The 15,488-nt window shown below is 34.8% G+C and overlaps 1 protein-coding gene across 4 annotated transcripts in view; it reads right to left on the bottom strand.

Annotated features, from left to right (window-relative positions):
- LOC150099088 (uncharacterized) overlaps positions 1–15,488 on the bottom strand; it is a 330,865-nt gene that overhangs the window by 251,550 nt on the left and 63,827 nt on the right. For all 4 annotated transcript variants that reach the window (XM_090404942.1, XM_090404946.1, XM_090404944.1 and 1 more), the window contains exon 3: positions 1,714–1,900. In XM_090404942.1, the coding sequence (XP_090261068.1) occupies positions 1,714–1,900 (187 nt within the window). The remainder of the gene's footprint in view (positions 1–1,713; positions 1,901–15,488) is intronic.

Genomic DNA, 15,488 nt, shown 5'->3' with positions numbered 1-15,488 from the left:
TGTCCTGAAGATACTTTCAGGTGCAAACTTTGTTTGCTCACACTTGGATAAAGGATTAAACTAAATTTATTGTAGTGTTTGACATGCTATTCTCTGGTCACCTTGTCATATGCTTTTTCCAGATCTACAAAACTAAAGCACAGATCCTTGTCATATTCCCAGAATTTCTCAATTACTGGGTCTTAAAGTGAAAATCTGATCTTGACAATCTTATTTGGCCTGAACCCAGCTTATTCTTCTCTCACAATCATTCTCAACCTCTTTTAAAGTATGCTTGCATAAATCTTACCTGGAACTCTTACTGGAGAAATTCCTCAGTAATTTTCAAATTCAGCTGTATTCCCTTTTTTTTTTATAAATGGATACGATGAGAATTCTACTCCATTCATTGGGAATTCGACCTTCTGTCCAGGCTCTCTGAATTATGCAGTTTAGCCACTACAAACTTTTATATATACCTCCATACCTAAGTATTTCTGATCGAATATCACCTATTCCAGCTGTCTTTCCACATTTCAAATTTTCCTCCGCATTCTTTAAGGACATCTGCCAACTTATTTGCTAGGAACTTTTGGTATGCTTTCTTCTTTTCCAAGACTGCTTCTTTAAATTCTAGCATCTATCATGGTGTTCTCCTTCTATCCTTGCAGACAATTTCATCACATACCTCCCTAGCTGAATCAATGATTGTCTTCTTCAGTAGTTTCCAACAAGACTCCAAGGTCTGGTTCTTGTTTTCAAACTGCTTCAAATTTTCTTCAATAATGTTTGCATAGTTGAGTCTACAATTTGACTTTAAAAGCTGCTCAACTTTAATTCTTTTTAAAACTTAGTACTAAAGCTTTAAAGCTCAGTACTAAGTAATGGTCACTTCCAATTTCAAATCCTTTGTATACTCTTGCATCTTGAACCACAGCATGATGATATCGCTATCAACAATGATGTAGTCAATGAGGCTTTCTTTATTTCTTGTCTTTTCTCCATGTAAACTTGTGCACATCTCTATGTTGAAACATGGTGTTAGTAATGACTAATCCATGTCTAAAGCCAAAGTCCAGCAAATACTTACCATTTTTATTAGCTTTATCCTTTCCTCCAAAATTTTCCTATATGCGTGGTGAGATTAATTTCCTACTCTGTTGTTCATATCTCCAACAAGCCACTTTTTCCAATTTCTTTATGTTAGCAACCTATTCTAATAACTCAAAAAATTCCCCCACTTCTACCTTAGAAAAAGATTCTGAGGGACCATAAGCACAAATAAATTTCATTGTCCATTTTAAAGTTTGCCCACATAAATACTACTTGAAACTGTCTTCCAATCAAGAGGTTTATCTTTATGTTTAATGTTGAATGATATTGCTACTCATTCCTTTCCCTGATCATTATTGCCTGGAAATAACATCCTATGCTTATCATTTAGTAAGATCTCACCTGTTTTTGTCTTCTTTGTCTAAGTAGTGCAAATTATGCACATAGTACTTTTCCAATTCTTCTGCAAGTTCAATTTCCTTTCCATTAATACTCCTTATACGGATGGTTCCTACCTTCAGTTGTTTCTGATGTTGGGTTTATTCTTCTTCTTTTAGATACTATGTTGCAGCTTGTATTTCACTATATTTACTTCTGCAAATTACAAAATACCTTAACATTATAACTCAACATTCAACAACAATACAATAATAAATTTCATTAAAAAAAATATTCATTTACCATCAGTAACATTTTCCACAGCTTGACTAGATACTGATGGTTCTGAAGAAGCTACAGCACTGTGCTCATTAGAAACAGTTGCAGAAAATGATGATAAACCTTCCACACTACTTGTTACAGGAACAAGTATTTGAGAAGAAGATAATGAAAATGGCAGGTTTGATTGAGTATCAGATAAAGGTGGCACCTGCAAGATAATCAAATAATAGCTTTAGAAGGTGGAAGATGTAATCTAGTGGTTAAAAGCTTTGTGCATTTTTTTTTTTTTTTAATTTTATAGTCCAACTACATTAACCAAATAAAGTATATTCATCCATTAGAATGAATTCTCATTCAGTCTGATGAACTGAAAAAAAAAAAATATATATATATATATATATATTTGAAAATATCAGAAATATATATAAAAATAACCTTTCTTTGACTAGGTCTTAAGTTATTCGATCTCTGTTATGACAAGCATACCTTTTTTACAAGCATACAGGACAAAAAACCTTTTTTCAGGTTTTTTGTCCTGTAAACTCAAGAAAATTGACCCTAGAACCCACACTATTTCAGACAAAAACCTATCCTGTTAGGGTTAGGTACCAAGAAATGGCAGCATGTTTGTCAGTTCATCAGTTGCTGCTTATAATTAGTGATAGCTGGTTATAACTAGTGATAGATTTGGAATAGATCAGAAATAGAATATTTCTGATCTATTCCAAAATCTGTTTCAAATAGCAATTGCTTTTAATCACTAAACACATGTGGCAACTAAAATACATAATGAAGCAAATAGAGCGGCTACAGAAGAGTGCTTATTTTGATCACACCACAGCCATAAACTTTAAATGCATATTCTAATAAAAAAATTAACAAAGAAAGGTTCCAATAAACATAAATACAGAAATAATCTAATTCTGAAATACAGCCCTTTGTAGTTTTAGCAAAAATGTTGACAATATGAAAGCATAAATTGTATGCCCACACTTCATAGAATCGACCCTGGCTTTTTCGCCAAGAATAGTCAATTCATGCTGAAGGGGGGGTAGAAATAAATGATGTATGAATTGGCCACCAACATGCGAAGTCACATGCTTTATACATAAATTTTCCAACTGTTGTACAAGCAAAATAGTTACCACTTTAAGAACTAGAATTTTCATAAAAGAAACGCTAATTTTCCGACATACAATAATAAACACTCATTCCATTCAACGCATTGATAGCCCTAATATTGGAATGGATTTTCCTTCTTTTAACATGCACGGAAGTGTCGTAGGATCTCGCATCTTTGGGCATAGAGTAGATGCAACTCAATGAATCACATGATATATAACTGAATCATGTGTGAGACATGCATGGAGTTACATTCATTCTAAAAGGATCATCTTTTAATAATATCCTTTTAAAATTATTAAATGCAAAATTCCAGAAATAAATAATTCATAAGTTTTAAATTGAAGGCTGTTCTGAGTAGTTCTCAGTTATCAAATCGACTGCTGCAGTATCGCAGTGCTGGTGTTCAAGTAACCCTTATTTTTTATTATTATTATCTGAGACCTCGAGAAAGTTGAGGACTCATCAAGGGAGGCTATAAATCACCCAAACCAGCTATCATACCTTCCTTTATATTCATTCACACTAGACGAACTCACTACCCCTAAGGGTGAATTATTCCACTCACTCACTGCTCTCTAGAAGAAAAACCTAGCTCTTACCCCTTTCTTGACTGTGAACAAACTTAACTTCCATGGATGCTCCCATGTTCTCTCCCCACTTTCATATAACAAAAAATTTCATCAGTTGATATCCTATATCCTATAACACCCATTCAAAAGTTTATAGATCTCTACCATATCTCCCCTCTTTCTCCTGTTAACCAGAGTTTGCAATATACATAATACATAATCTGTCTATATAATCTTAATCCCATAATCCAAATATCATCTTTGTAACTCTTCTCTGCACCATTTCTATACCTTCTTTATCCCCTTGGAACCAGGAAGACCAAATCTGTGCACAATAATCCAGGTGTGGTCTTATCAAAGTCTTATAAAGAGGCAAAATAACTTGCTTACATGTAAAGGTTCACTTCAACATCGCAATTATCCTCTGAGCTGTATTTGCAACTTTTGTTGTGTGACCTTTGAACTTTAAATTCCTATAAATATGCCAAAATCCCTTGCCACCTCAATTTCTTGTAGCATAAACCTGCTAATATAATATGTGCTGGAACTCGAATCATGCCAAATTGCATAACTTTACACTTATTAACATTAAATTGACAGCCATTTTCGTTTGCCCAAATTTCTAGTCTATTCAAATCATCCTGTAATTGCTGAATATCAATAGCAACCCTGAATTCCCTACCTATCTTTGCATCATTGGCAAACAAATGCACATCTGATGTTAGTTCCTGCTGATGTCATTAATGTATATATTAAACAATAATGGCCCGAGGACTGAACCCTGAGGTATACCACTTTTCACCTTAAATCTGGCAGATTCACACCTTACAGAGATAGCAAAAAGTGTATACCACTTTTTGCTATCTCTGTCAACCATCCCCTGATCCAAGTCAAGAGGTTATATTCCAATCCTATATTCTCCAGTTTATGCAACAGCCTTTCATGTGGTATCCTATCAAATGCCTTAGAAAAATCCAACATTATCATAGTGTATCCATTCCCTTTATCCATCTCTCCCATAACACTGTTATAAAATATGAGCAAATTACTAAAACATGATTTGCCTTTAGTAAACCCATGCTGTTCCTTGCAGAGTATAGCAAGTTTGTCTATACATTTCAATATGCGAGATTTTAGAGAAATTGGTAAATTCTTCACTACCACACCAGAGATACTGATAAGTTAGTAGTTAGACACATCAGTCTTTGCACCATCCTTGTACAATGGAACTATCATACAATTCTTCCATTCCTGTGGTATCATTCCTGAGCTGAGACTCAAGTTATACAAACATGTGAAAGGCATAGCCAATTCTGCTGAACATTCCTTCAGCAAACAGGGTGATGTCCCTATAGACAAATTCTTATCCAGGTTATGTAACAGCTCTTCACCCTCATTTTCATGAACTTCTAACTTTTCATCCAATGTAGCAGTAGCGCTGTGCATCATGTTACCTGGTTGATATAGCTTAGCAATGCGAGCACTCATTAACTGAACAATCTTATTAGCTTCCTACACTCTAGTACCATCTTCATTCAATAAAGTTATTCTTCCACATTCATTGTTTCTTTTGCTTGCGGCATAATGATAAAATTCTTTTGGACTGCCTTCAGCTTGCATGGGCAATTTTTTTTCATAGTCCGATTTAGCTTTCCTCACAATATTCATTACTTTTTCTGGCCTGAGCTTTATATATTTCTTAACTCTTCTTACTCTTATTCTCACAATCATCTTTCCACATCATCTTCTTCTTGTGGATCTCTTGCTTATTAAGATTGCACATCCATTTCACTCCCAACCTATTTATTCTTTGATAAATAGGCTGGGAGGGAAATGGCACTTTTTAAGATTCCCATGCATTACTGACATTTTTCCCATTCAGTAACTGATACATGATACCAAAGATAGTATTCTCCTAAGTTGATCATTTCCAGCTTTGTAGTTCAGTATGTAATCTGTTTTAATTGGAGCATCAATACAATTAGATACCTCCCAAGAAAGTACAGCATGATCACTGTCACCAATTGCCAGTAAAATAGCCATATTCTTGACAGAAATTCCTTCTGACACTATCAGCAAATCCAACACGCTTTGACTTCAGGTTCTTTCTTTCACATGCTGATTGAGAAAGTTGTCTCGCAACAATTCAATAAATTCCTCTTATTTCTTATCATGAGATTTCTCTTCTACCCCATCAATGTTTGGAAAATTAAAGTCACCCATAATGATCATTCATTTGGTATCCATAAAGATAAATTGGCGATGCATTTCTTTGTCCCCTGCAATTCAGTTGCCAGGTCTATAGGAACACCCCACCACATATTTTATTCTGTTAACCTCCGCTTCACACCAGATAAAATCGTCCTGAAATGCAAGAATAGTGATGCTGACAATTAGGATATGACAAATAGAAGAGGTAAAGTGCTTCCTTTTAAGTGAAAAGGTGAAAGTTCTTGAATTCATAAAATAATAAATAATAAAGTCGTTGAAGCTGCTAAAGATTTCATTCACATAACTTTTACTATAGTATGTTGTTATAATTGTTCTATTTTATTATTAGTATTGTTGTTAATCTCTTACTGTGCCTAATTTATAAATTATACTTTATGATAGGTAATAATAGGAAAGAACATAGCATACATAGGGTTTGGTACTATCACAGTTTCAGGTATCCGTGGGGTGTCTTGGAACATATCCCCCATGGATTGGGAGGGGGACTACTGTATTTGTCTTGGTGTTTCTAAGTTATACATCAGTTTTGCAGTGGAGGGCAAGTTGATATTAATTGAATTCAATGATATGCTAGTTAATTAAGGATGTCAATAGAAAAGCAAAAGTAGCGTGTTATTTTTATCAAAAGGCTTTTCCTGCTCTAAAACATTCACTCATGTTCAGTCACCAGTCATTGTGAGCAATGAATAATTTCTGCACAACCAAATGAATGAGGGAGATCAAGAACTGTGAGGAGTACCAAAAACTGAGAAAAACATACCGTTTGTAGTGGCACAGAATCCACACACTAGCTCATGAAGGACTGCAGGGAAGCAGGATGTCTCCAAACAAATGTATGGAGCAGCCTGTATGAAAATAGCTTTACCCATATCTTTTTCAGCAGGGTCAAGTAATTTTTCCAGACAATCATCATTGACAATAGATATTTTGTCATTGGTTTCTACAATAGTGCAACTGGATCAATGATTTCCTCTTTTTTTTTTTTTTTAACAGATAAAGCTTATTTACTAAGATGATTAGTAACTAAATGTTAAAGGAATATGTGTAATACACATATTTTTTTTTAAGGAATGCCACATGCAGGGAAAAAAAGAATTCATTTAATTCAAATATATTTAATTTATGTTACAAGCACATCATCAGGAGAAAAGGAGATCGGTTGACAACAAACCCAATACACAAACATTCAAACCACAAGATATAGGTCTTGTAGTATGTGGTTACTAGCTCACAGCTGTTAACAGGAGAATGCATTAAGAGTTCAAAGAGAAACAATGATAGCTTTTAAGAAAATTTAAGTTTCTGTTGATATTAAAAAAAAAAAGAGCTATACAGTGTACCACAGGCCCTGGCGACTTACAAGAAGAATTAATGAAAATATCCAGAGATCTATCCCTAAATGGCTATCCTACAAGAATCATCAACAAGATTCTCTTTAATGACATACCGCAAAGATAACGAGATGAAACCCAATACATCAGCTCTATAACAATTCCATTTGTTAGTACCATATCCAAAAAATTAGCTCTTCTTCTAAAACCATATAATGTCAGAGTAACCTTCAAACCTATTGAGACCATTCAAAAGTTTATAAGATCACCGAAAGATAGCCATCCTTTCTACAAATACTCTGGAGTTTATAGCATACCCTGTTCATGCGGTATCAATTACATCAGACAGACATCTAGAAATTTTGAAACAAGAATGAAAGAACACATAGGCTATGTAAGGAATAACAGACAAGATATATTAGGCCTTTCTTCCCACTTTGCCTCTACCAACCATAATATTCAATGGGATATGAGTCATATGCCCTACATAGAAGAGAACTACCATTCCAGAACATTCAAAGAAGCTGCTACAGTTGCCCATTCAACAGGTAACTTAAATAAGAATCAAGGCATAATCCTACCAGATATATATATATGGAAAATTCTAATCAGATCATTTAACCAAAAAGAAATGAACTTTCATGAAAATTACGATAAATATCTCAACAAATAAAATGTTGTACTTGTGACAAGCATATTGTATCACACACAGTGATAACTATATATAAATTTCAGAATTGTCTGTTAGTTTCCTAGTTTTTCTTACTTTCTATTGCTTACCAGTGTACCCTTTGAAAATGATGACAGATATTAGTCAGTGAAACATCAGATATTAAACTATTATTTACTTTACTAACATACAGAATTAAGTCTTTAATTTATTAAGTTTCTGTTGTTTAGCAGTAATGTGGGAAGTTTTCAGTATTGAGACCATGTTATGATGTAAAAATAAAAAATTTAATAAAACTAAGCAATTAAAACTTAACAAGTTTTGTAAGTCATAAGACTTACATCAGGGGTACTGGTACAAAAATTTTTACACAACAAAGACTATAAACAATTAATTACACATATTAGATGTTATAACTTGACAACTGTTATACATGAGAAACCAGAATAAAAAGAGTAAATTCATAACTGTATGCGTATTGGAACACTGCTAGTTGTTGCTATCATGTTATGTGGCATCAAGTGTCATATCCTAGGTCCATGGAAGTTAAATGTTTGATGAAAAAAACGCATACTTGGTGTAATATTAAGCCTTGATTGCATTTTATTGCATTGTATAGGGATCCTAAGCATTTGCAAAGATTCTTTAAACTTTCTTGTAAAACAATTATGATCAATATATGACACTTTTCTTGCCAGTAGTGGTTGTGTGATTTATGCTCTCTTCTTTTTCTGACGTCTTTTACATGTTCAGACGTGCAGATCTCTCCCAATCTCCATGTCTGGCCTACATAACAAACACAACAAGAGCAATGAATCTCTAAGATGCCTAGTTTTTTTTCATGGGATGCTGTGGAGGTTTTGGTGGAATTTTGATATTTTTTGTAAAGGTGAAAAAGCCACTTTTATGTTGTAGTCGTGGAGCAATGCAGCCTTTGTCTCTGACATTCTTGATGTAAAGCAGCATGATTGCATTCTTGAAATCTTGTTTAAGTAAGGGAGTTGTAGATGTATTAAGAATTTTCTAATCGTCTTGGGTTCAAAACGAGGTTCTGTTTAAGTAGTGCAGCATTGTATGCCTGTCTCAAAGTTTTAATTATGCCTATCTTTTGCAATGGATGGTGGTATGAAGCTACATTTAAAAATCTCCCTGTTGTGGTAGGTTTTCTGTACACAGAAAGGATAACCTTTTTTCTCTCTTCAATGTGCTTTGACAAGGATAAAAGAATGGTAATTTTTTGTGCTATTATTACCGCAAGACCTCATGGAGTCAAAGACTCATCTGGGAGGTCCTTTTATCACACACACACAGCTCATCATACCATGTCTTAAACACATTCAAACACCTTATAGACACCACGCTCTCAGGAAAAGGCATTCCAATCATTCACAACTCTGCACGAAAAAAACCTTTTTCTCACTCCCCTACTCACACCTTCTTTATACAGTTTCCAGGGATGACCTCTGGTTCTCCCCCGATTCCCCACTATTTTCTGTAGAAATTCTCCAGCATTGATTATATATAACAATCCCTTACTAACTTGTAGGTCTCTATCATATCTCTTCTACCTGCCCACCAGACTCTGCAAATTACATCTTCTCAATCTTTCCTTATACTTGACATTCCAGAGGTTAGAAACTACCTTAGTCAGTCGCCTTTGGATCCTTTCCAACATCTCTTCTTCATCCTGAAAACCAGGTGACCAAATCTGGGCACAATAGTCCATGTGTGGCCTAATCAAAGCGTTATACAATGGAACAAGAATCTCTGCTTCTACAAGTCAGTGTCCTCTGCATCATTCCCAGAAGCCTTTGTGTTATCTTCACAATTTTGGCTATGTGTCCCCTAAATTTCAGATCCTTATCCACTATCACCCCTATATCTCTTATTTTCTCCACCTCCAACAATATATCCTCAGCAAGCATAAATTCTGCATCCCACCTTTGTATTCGAAATTTTAAAACCTTACATTTCGCAACATCGAACTTACATCCCCATTTTTCATGCCCAATCACTCAATTTATTCAAATCTTGTAAGTGGATGTGGATGTGGCGTTTGCATACCACCGCGCTTGGCCGCACGAAGGAAGTCTTGGTTTCGAGTCTAGTCGGCGACTAGAGGAAATTTTTCTAAGCCTTTTTTCGACCGGTTCCCGAGTTAGTCGATCTCTGGCACGGGCAAGCAGGTTTTTCCTCCCGGAAACTCGGGTTTTTCGTCCTGTAAACTCAAGAAAATCGACCGTAGAACCCACATTATTTCAGACATTAAATATATTGTGTTAGGTAACGTTAGGGACCACGAGATGGCGGCACATTTCAGCCGTCTCTCTTCACTGCGTACCGCTTAATTAGTGATAGCCTTGGGCCATCTGTCTCTGTTTGGGTACCAGTGGAGATTGAACTGCCCACTCACTCTCCAAAAAGTTAGGGCTAAATGGCCTCGCCTACTCCCGTATATACGGGAATAAAAAGGCGTTAGCTGATTTTTTTTTTTTTTTTTTTTTTTTGTAAGGCCACAACATCATCTCTACTCTTCATGGTTCGTCCCAACTTGGAATCATCTGCAAACAACTGAATATCCCCATCCAAATCTTCACCAATATCATTAATATACAAGTTAAACATTAACAGTAAGCCTTAAAACAGACCTCAGAAACCCCAAGTGACTTTCCTTTTCCTGGATATTGCTCCCCTATACACAACTTGTCGGTACCATCAGATAGCCAGTCTCCAATCCAATGCACTAATCTAATATCCGACCCACCATCTGCTCTAGTTTGACTGTCAACTTATCAGAAGGTAATCTATCAAAAGCCTTTGCAAAATCCAAGTATATTACTGTGTATCCTTCTCCACTGTCCAAGGAAGCAGTCACTTTATTATAATAAGTAGATTACTAAAACATGATCTCCCTTTAGCAAATCCATGCTGCCCATCAAAGATAATATCATTGTTGTCAACCCAATTCTGGATCCTAGTTCTCACAAGCTTCTCCAACAATTTAACCACAACACCTGACACACAGATAGGCATGTAGTCGGTCAAGCTCCTTAGGAACTTGACCGACTGCAAGACTCGTATTAAAAAAATATGACAAGGCAGGTGTTAACTCCCTGGCACATTCCTTCAGAATACGTGGTGATATATTATCAAGTCCCACAGCCTTATTAACATCTAGTTTTTTCAACTCCCCATACACCTCTTGCTCACTTACAGTCAGTCTCTCCTCTCCATCGTCAACTGCTCTCAATCTTTCCATGAAGTAACATTCACAAGATTGAAAGACCTTTATGAACTGGTCATTAAGTATCTCCACCTATTCTAGTTCATGAATGAATTTTACATTGGAATGCAAGTTGTTCAGATAATCTTTGGAATTAATTCATAAATTGTTCCTGATCAGATAACGAAAATGTGATTAACGTAATGTAAAAAATTTTTGGTTTCTTCTAATAGACTTTCAATGCATTAGTTTCAAAATTTTCCATAAACAGGTTGGCTAATGCTGGAGAAAGGAGGGAACCCATGACAAGTCCTTTTTGTTCCCAATATTTGTCTTGAAATATAAAAAAAAAAAGGGTTTTTCATACAGTTTGAATAGTCCTACAGTGTCCAGTGGGAAAAAGTTTACAAGTAGATCCGCTGTCATTTCTGGGTACATTGGTGAAGAGACCGACTACAACTAAACTTACTAAGATGTTTGAGAGCTCTATATTTATAGCCTTTACTTCTTCAATAACGTCTAAACTATTTTTTACAAATGATTCTGTTTTTCCTATGTGTGTGTGTGGTGATATCAGGCTTAACAGATATTTTGCTAAGTTTGAGATCTGGGAATCTACCATCTCCAATTGGCTGTAACAGAATATTCTTTTTGTGTATTTTTGGTGTGCCATAAATTCTTGGGACTAATGGATGTTTTGATGATAAAGATTTTTTTAATTCTTAAAAAATTATTAGAAGAATTAAAATTTTTTTAAACCAGATTAAAGGAGAACTTTTTGATCAAGTCATTTGGTTTTATTATGTGTCTGCCACATAGGATCCCTGTCTGTATTCGTCAAAATTCATAACTACCATTGCATTTTCTTTGTCTGCCTTAGTGTTCCTTTTCTAGATACTTTAATAATCCATACTTTTTCAGGCAGTATTTAATTTTCTGTTTAAGAAAATCTTCCTCCATCAGCATACATCCATCGGTTTTAATGCCATCCTTCATCACAGAAGACCAGCATGATCAAAACTCTAGCAAGAGTTAATGAACTATTATTTTAAATTTCCTTCTGTTGGAAGATGTCAAAAAAAAAAAAAAAAATTACAGAACATCCCAAAAGCAGATATCATAGCGCAAATTGAAAAGGGAATTTGAAATCTTCCTAGAGATTCTGCAGATCTCATCCACATACGAACTTCTGCCTTATCGCTAAAATCAAAATTACCATGTAGAAACATGCCAAAATTGGAGTTAATAGCCCTTAAAGACTTAAGACGAGACAAAAATATAGTAATAGTTAAGGCAGACAAAGGAAATCTGTGGCAGAAAATAAGTTTCCAAGCTAGTTTGAAGGTGATCTACAGATTATACTTGCCAAGAACTCATGCTCTTTGTTCCAATGTTCCTTTAAAGGGTATGGAAACTCTTTTTAAATCAGATTGTAATATGGGACGACATCTAAAAATTTCTGATTGATGATTTCATTATATTCATTAGTTGTGATTTTTATTTTATTTAATTCTTTCAAAATAAGGGAATCAAAAAAAAAAAGAGTAGATTGTGTGAGTGCTGTGTATTAAGAGTTTTGATAACACTTGTCTTCTGTGATGAATGACAGTGTGAAAACAGATAGATGTATCTACCAGTGAAGGAATCAATTCAATTCACCAATATGTACTCTCAAGGTGTACAACGATGCTATAACAGTACTACTCAATTAAGTTCACATTATTATTATTAATGTTGTGTTAACAGTTTTCTTCTAAATCTGTTTATGACTGGAAGATTTTCTATAACAAAATTGGACACTGCCTGTAGCAGTGGCAGCCGGTGAAAATTTTAAGGTGCTGCATATACAAAATAAAAAAATAATTATTTTTTCCTAATCAGTAACCAATTTATTAATAAACAAATTTACATATTAAAAAATTGCTTTACTAAAAATATTTACTAAAAAATAATACAAGTTTCGTATCTCACAGAAATAAAGCGTGTATGTATATAATTTATTTGTAGCAACACTGCTCAAACGAGCAGTGTCGGATTCACTTGTTATCTGCAATGACAAGTGCAAACGAATATCGACGAGTCTAGCTGCAATTGACCGAACACAATAATTCCGACACTGCGTTAGATCGTAGTACATTTGTTTCGTGTAACGATAATTCAAAAAATATAATTCTCTTTTCATATTTTCAACAGTGACACTCGTCATAATTCAGCCTTGTATCTATAATAAATAAATAATTATATGTTATTTTAATAGAATAAAATAAGATTTACAAAAAATAGTTCACCCTCACCACGAATATGCACCAATGATAAAAGTTTCGTATCTCACAGAAATAATGACGTGCAAGCATACAATTTATCTGTCGCGACACTGCTCAAAAATGAGCAGTGTCGGATTCGCTTGTTACAAGCAATGACAAGAGCAAACGAATATTGGTGAGTCTAGCTGCAATTGGCCAAACGTGATAATTCCGACACTGCATTAGATTGCAGTGCATTTGTTTCGTAATCTAAAGCATTAATCGAACAATTCCAATTATTAACTGTTCAATCAATGTCAAAACATAAGCTGTAACCTTTAACATGTTATATTGCATTTATATAATGTTGTAAGCATTGTTATTATTTATAAATACAAACAAAATTTAATTTTTTCTAATTATATGAAGAGCCAAAGGCTTCAATTCGGCGACATGAACTTATTTAAGTTAAGGGATATTACATCCCATATTGTTTCTTAGCCGAATAAGAAACTCAAAGAGTTTCATGCCGAATATAGATATAAAGTTTGGCGATTCCAAATAAGCAAATACCTGGATAGTGCAACACCTGACCCATTTGGTAGTGCAAACCGAGGCAAGTCATAGTAAGGGTGGAGCAAGCTCCGATCACTATTCTTGATATTTACCCATAACGTGCACTTAGCTTTTAGGAACTGTATTACCGTTCTACATTATGAGTGAAGGTCACTACCCAGACCGGTTTCAACCTTTATTGAGATCTCATCAGTGAGTAGGTAGACCTAGTTAATACCAAGTTTGTAGCGAACAGAACTTGCATCCCTTCTATGAGAATTGCCAAGAAGGTGTCCTAATAAATTACTAATTATATGAAGAGCGAAAGGCTTCAATTCGGCGACATGAACTTATTTAAGTTAAGGGATATTACATCCCATATTGTTTCTTAGCCGAATAAGAAACTCAGAGTTTCATGCCAAATATAGAAACTATATAAAGTTCAGCGATTCCAAGCGTAAGCAAATACTTGGATAGTGCAACACCTGACCCATTTAGTAGTGCAAACTGAAGCAACTCATAGTAAGGGTGGAGCAAGCTCCGATCACTATTCTTGGTATTTACCCATAATGTGAACTTAGCTCCTAGGAACTGTATTACTGTTCTAGATTATGAGAGAAGGTCACTAGTTAATACCAAGTTTGTAGTGAACAGAACTTACATCCCTTCTATAAGAATTGCCAAGATGTTCTAATAAATTACTAATTATATGAAGAGCCAAAGGCTTCAATTCGTCGACATGAACTTATTGTTTCCTTTGGCTTTTGAATTCAAGCCTTCGGCTCTTCATATAATTAGTAATTTATGAGGACACCTTCTTGGCAAATAAGTTAAATAAGTTCATGTTGCCGAATTGAAGCCTTTGGCTCTTCATATAATTAGTAATTTATTAGGACACCTTCTTGGCAATTCTCATAGAAGGGATGCAAGTTCTGTTCGCTACAAACTTGGTATTAACTAGGTCTACCTACTCACTGATGAGATCTCAATAAAGTTTGAAACCGGTCTGGGTAGTGACCTTCTCTCATAATGTAGAACGGTAATACAGTTCCTAAAAGCTAAGTGCACGTTATGGGTAAATATCAAGAATAGTGATCGGAGCTTGCTCCACCCTTACTATGACTTGCCTCGGTTTGCACTACCAAATGGGTCAGGTGTTGCACTATCCAGGTATTTGCTTATTTGGAATCGCCAAACTTTATATCTATATTCGGCATGAAACTCTGAGTTTCTTATTCGGCTAAGAAACAATATGGGATGTAATATCCATAACTTAATTAAATTTAATTTTTTCGTTTTTTTCCTTGGGGTGCTGCAGTGTCGCAGTGCATATGTATAAACCGCCACTGGTCTGTAGGAATATGGATTATTGAAGTACCCAGAAGGGGAGACCGTTGTTGGATTCACATTTCATAGTGAACCTGATATGGGAGTAGGAATTCACTTTAGAGAAATTGTAGAAATTATCATCCCACTCAGAGACAGAATGACAATTTCTGGATTAAATAAACTCCATGTACTCTCGTATCAATAGTGTTCCTTTACTAGACTCTTTAATATTCTATACTTTACAGGTAGTATTTAATTTTCTGCTTATAGAAAATCTTCCTCGCTCAGCATATATCCATTAGTGTTAATGCCATCCTCAATCACAGAAGACCAGCATTATCTAAACTCTAGCAAGAGTTGATGAACTCTGTTATTTTTAATTTCCTTCTGTTGGAAGAATTAAATAAAATAAATGAAGTAAAAAGAGTTAAGTACAAGAGATGTTTGAGACCTTCAAATTAAGGTCTCATACATCACCTATGAGACCTTAATTTGAAGTCACTAGCCTCTATATAAAAG

The sequence above is a fragment of the Typopeltis vanoorti genome, chromosome 15, assembly GCF_054136105.1.
Source record: "Typopeltis vanoorti isolate ZY-2024b chromosome 15, IOZ_Tvanoo_1.0, whole genome shotgun sequence".
NCBI classification, from domain to species: Eukaryota; Metazoa; Arthropoda; class Arachnida; order Uropygi; family Thelyphonidae; genus Typopeltis; species Typopeltis vanoorti.
Note: the sequence above shows the minus strand (reverse complement) of the source record. Positions and strands in the feature narration are given on the sequence as shown.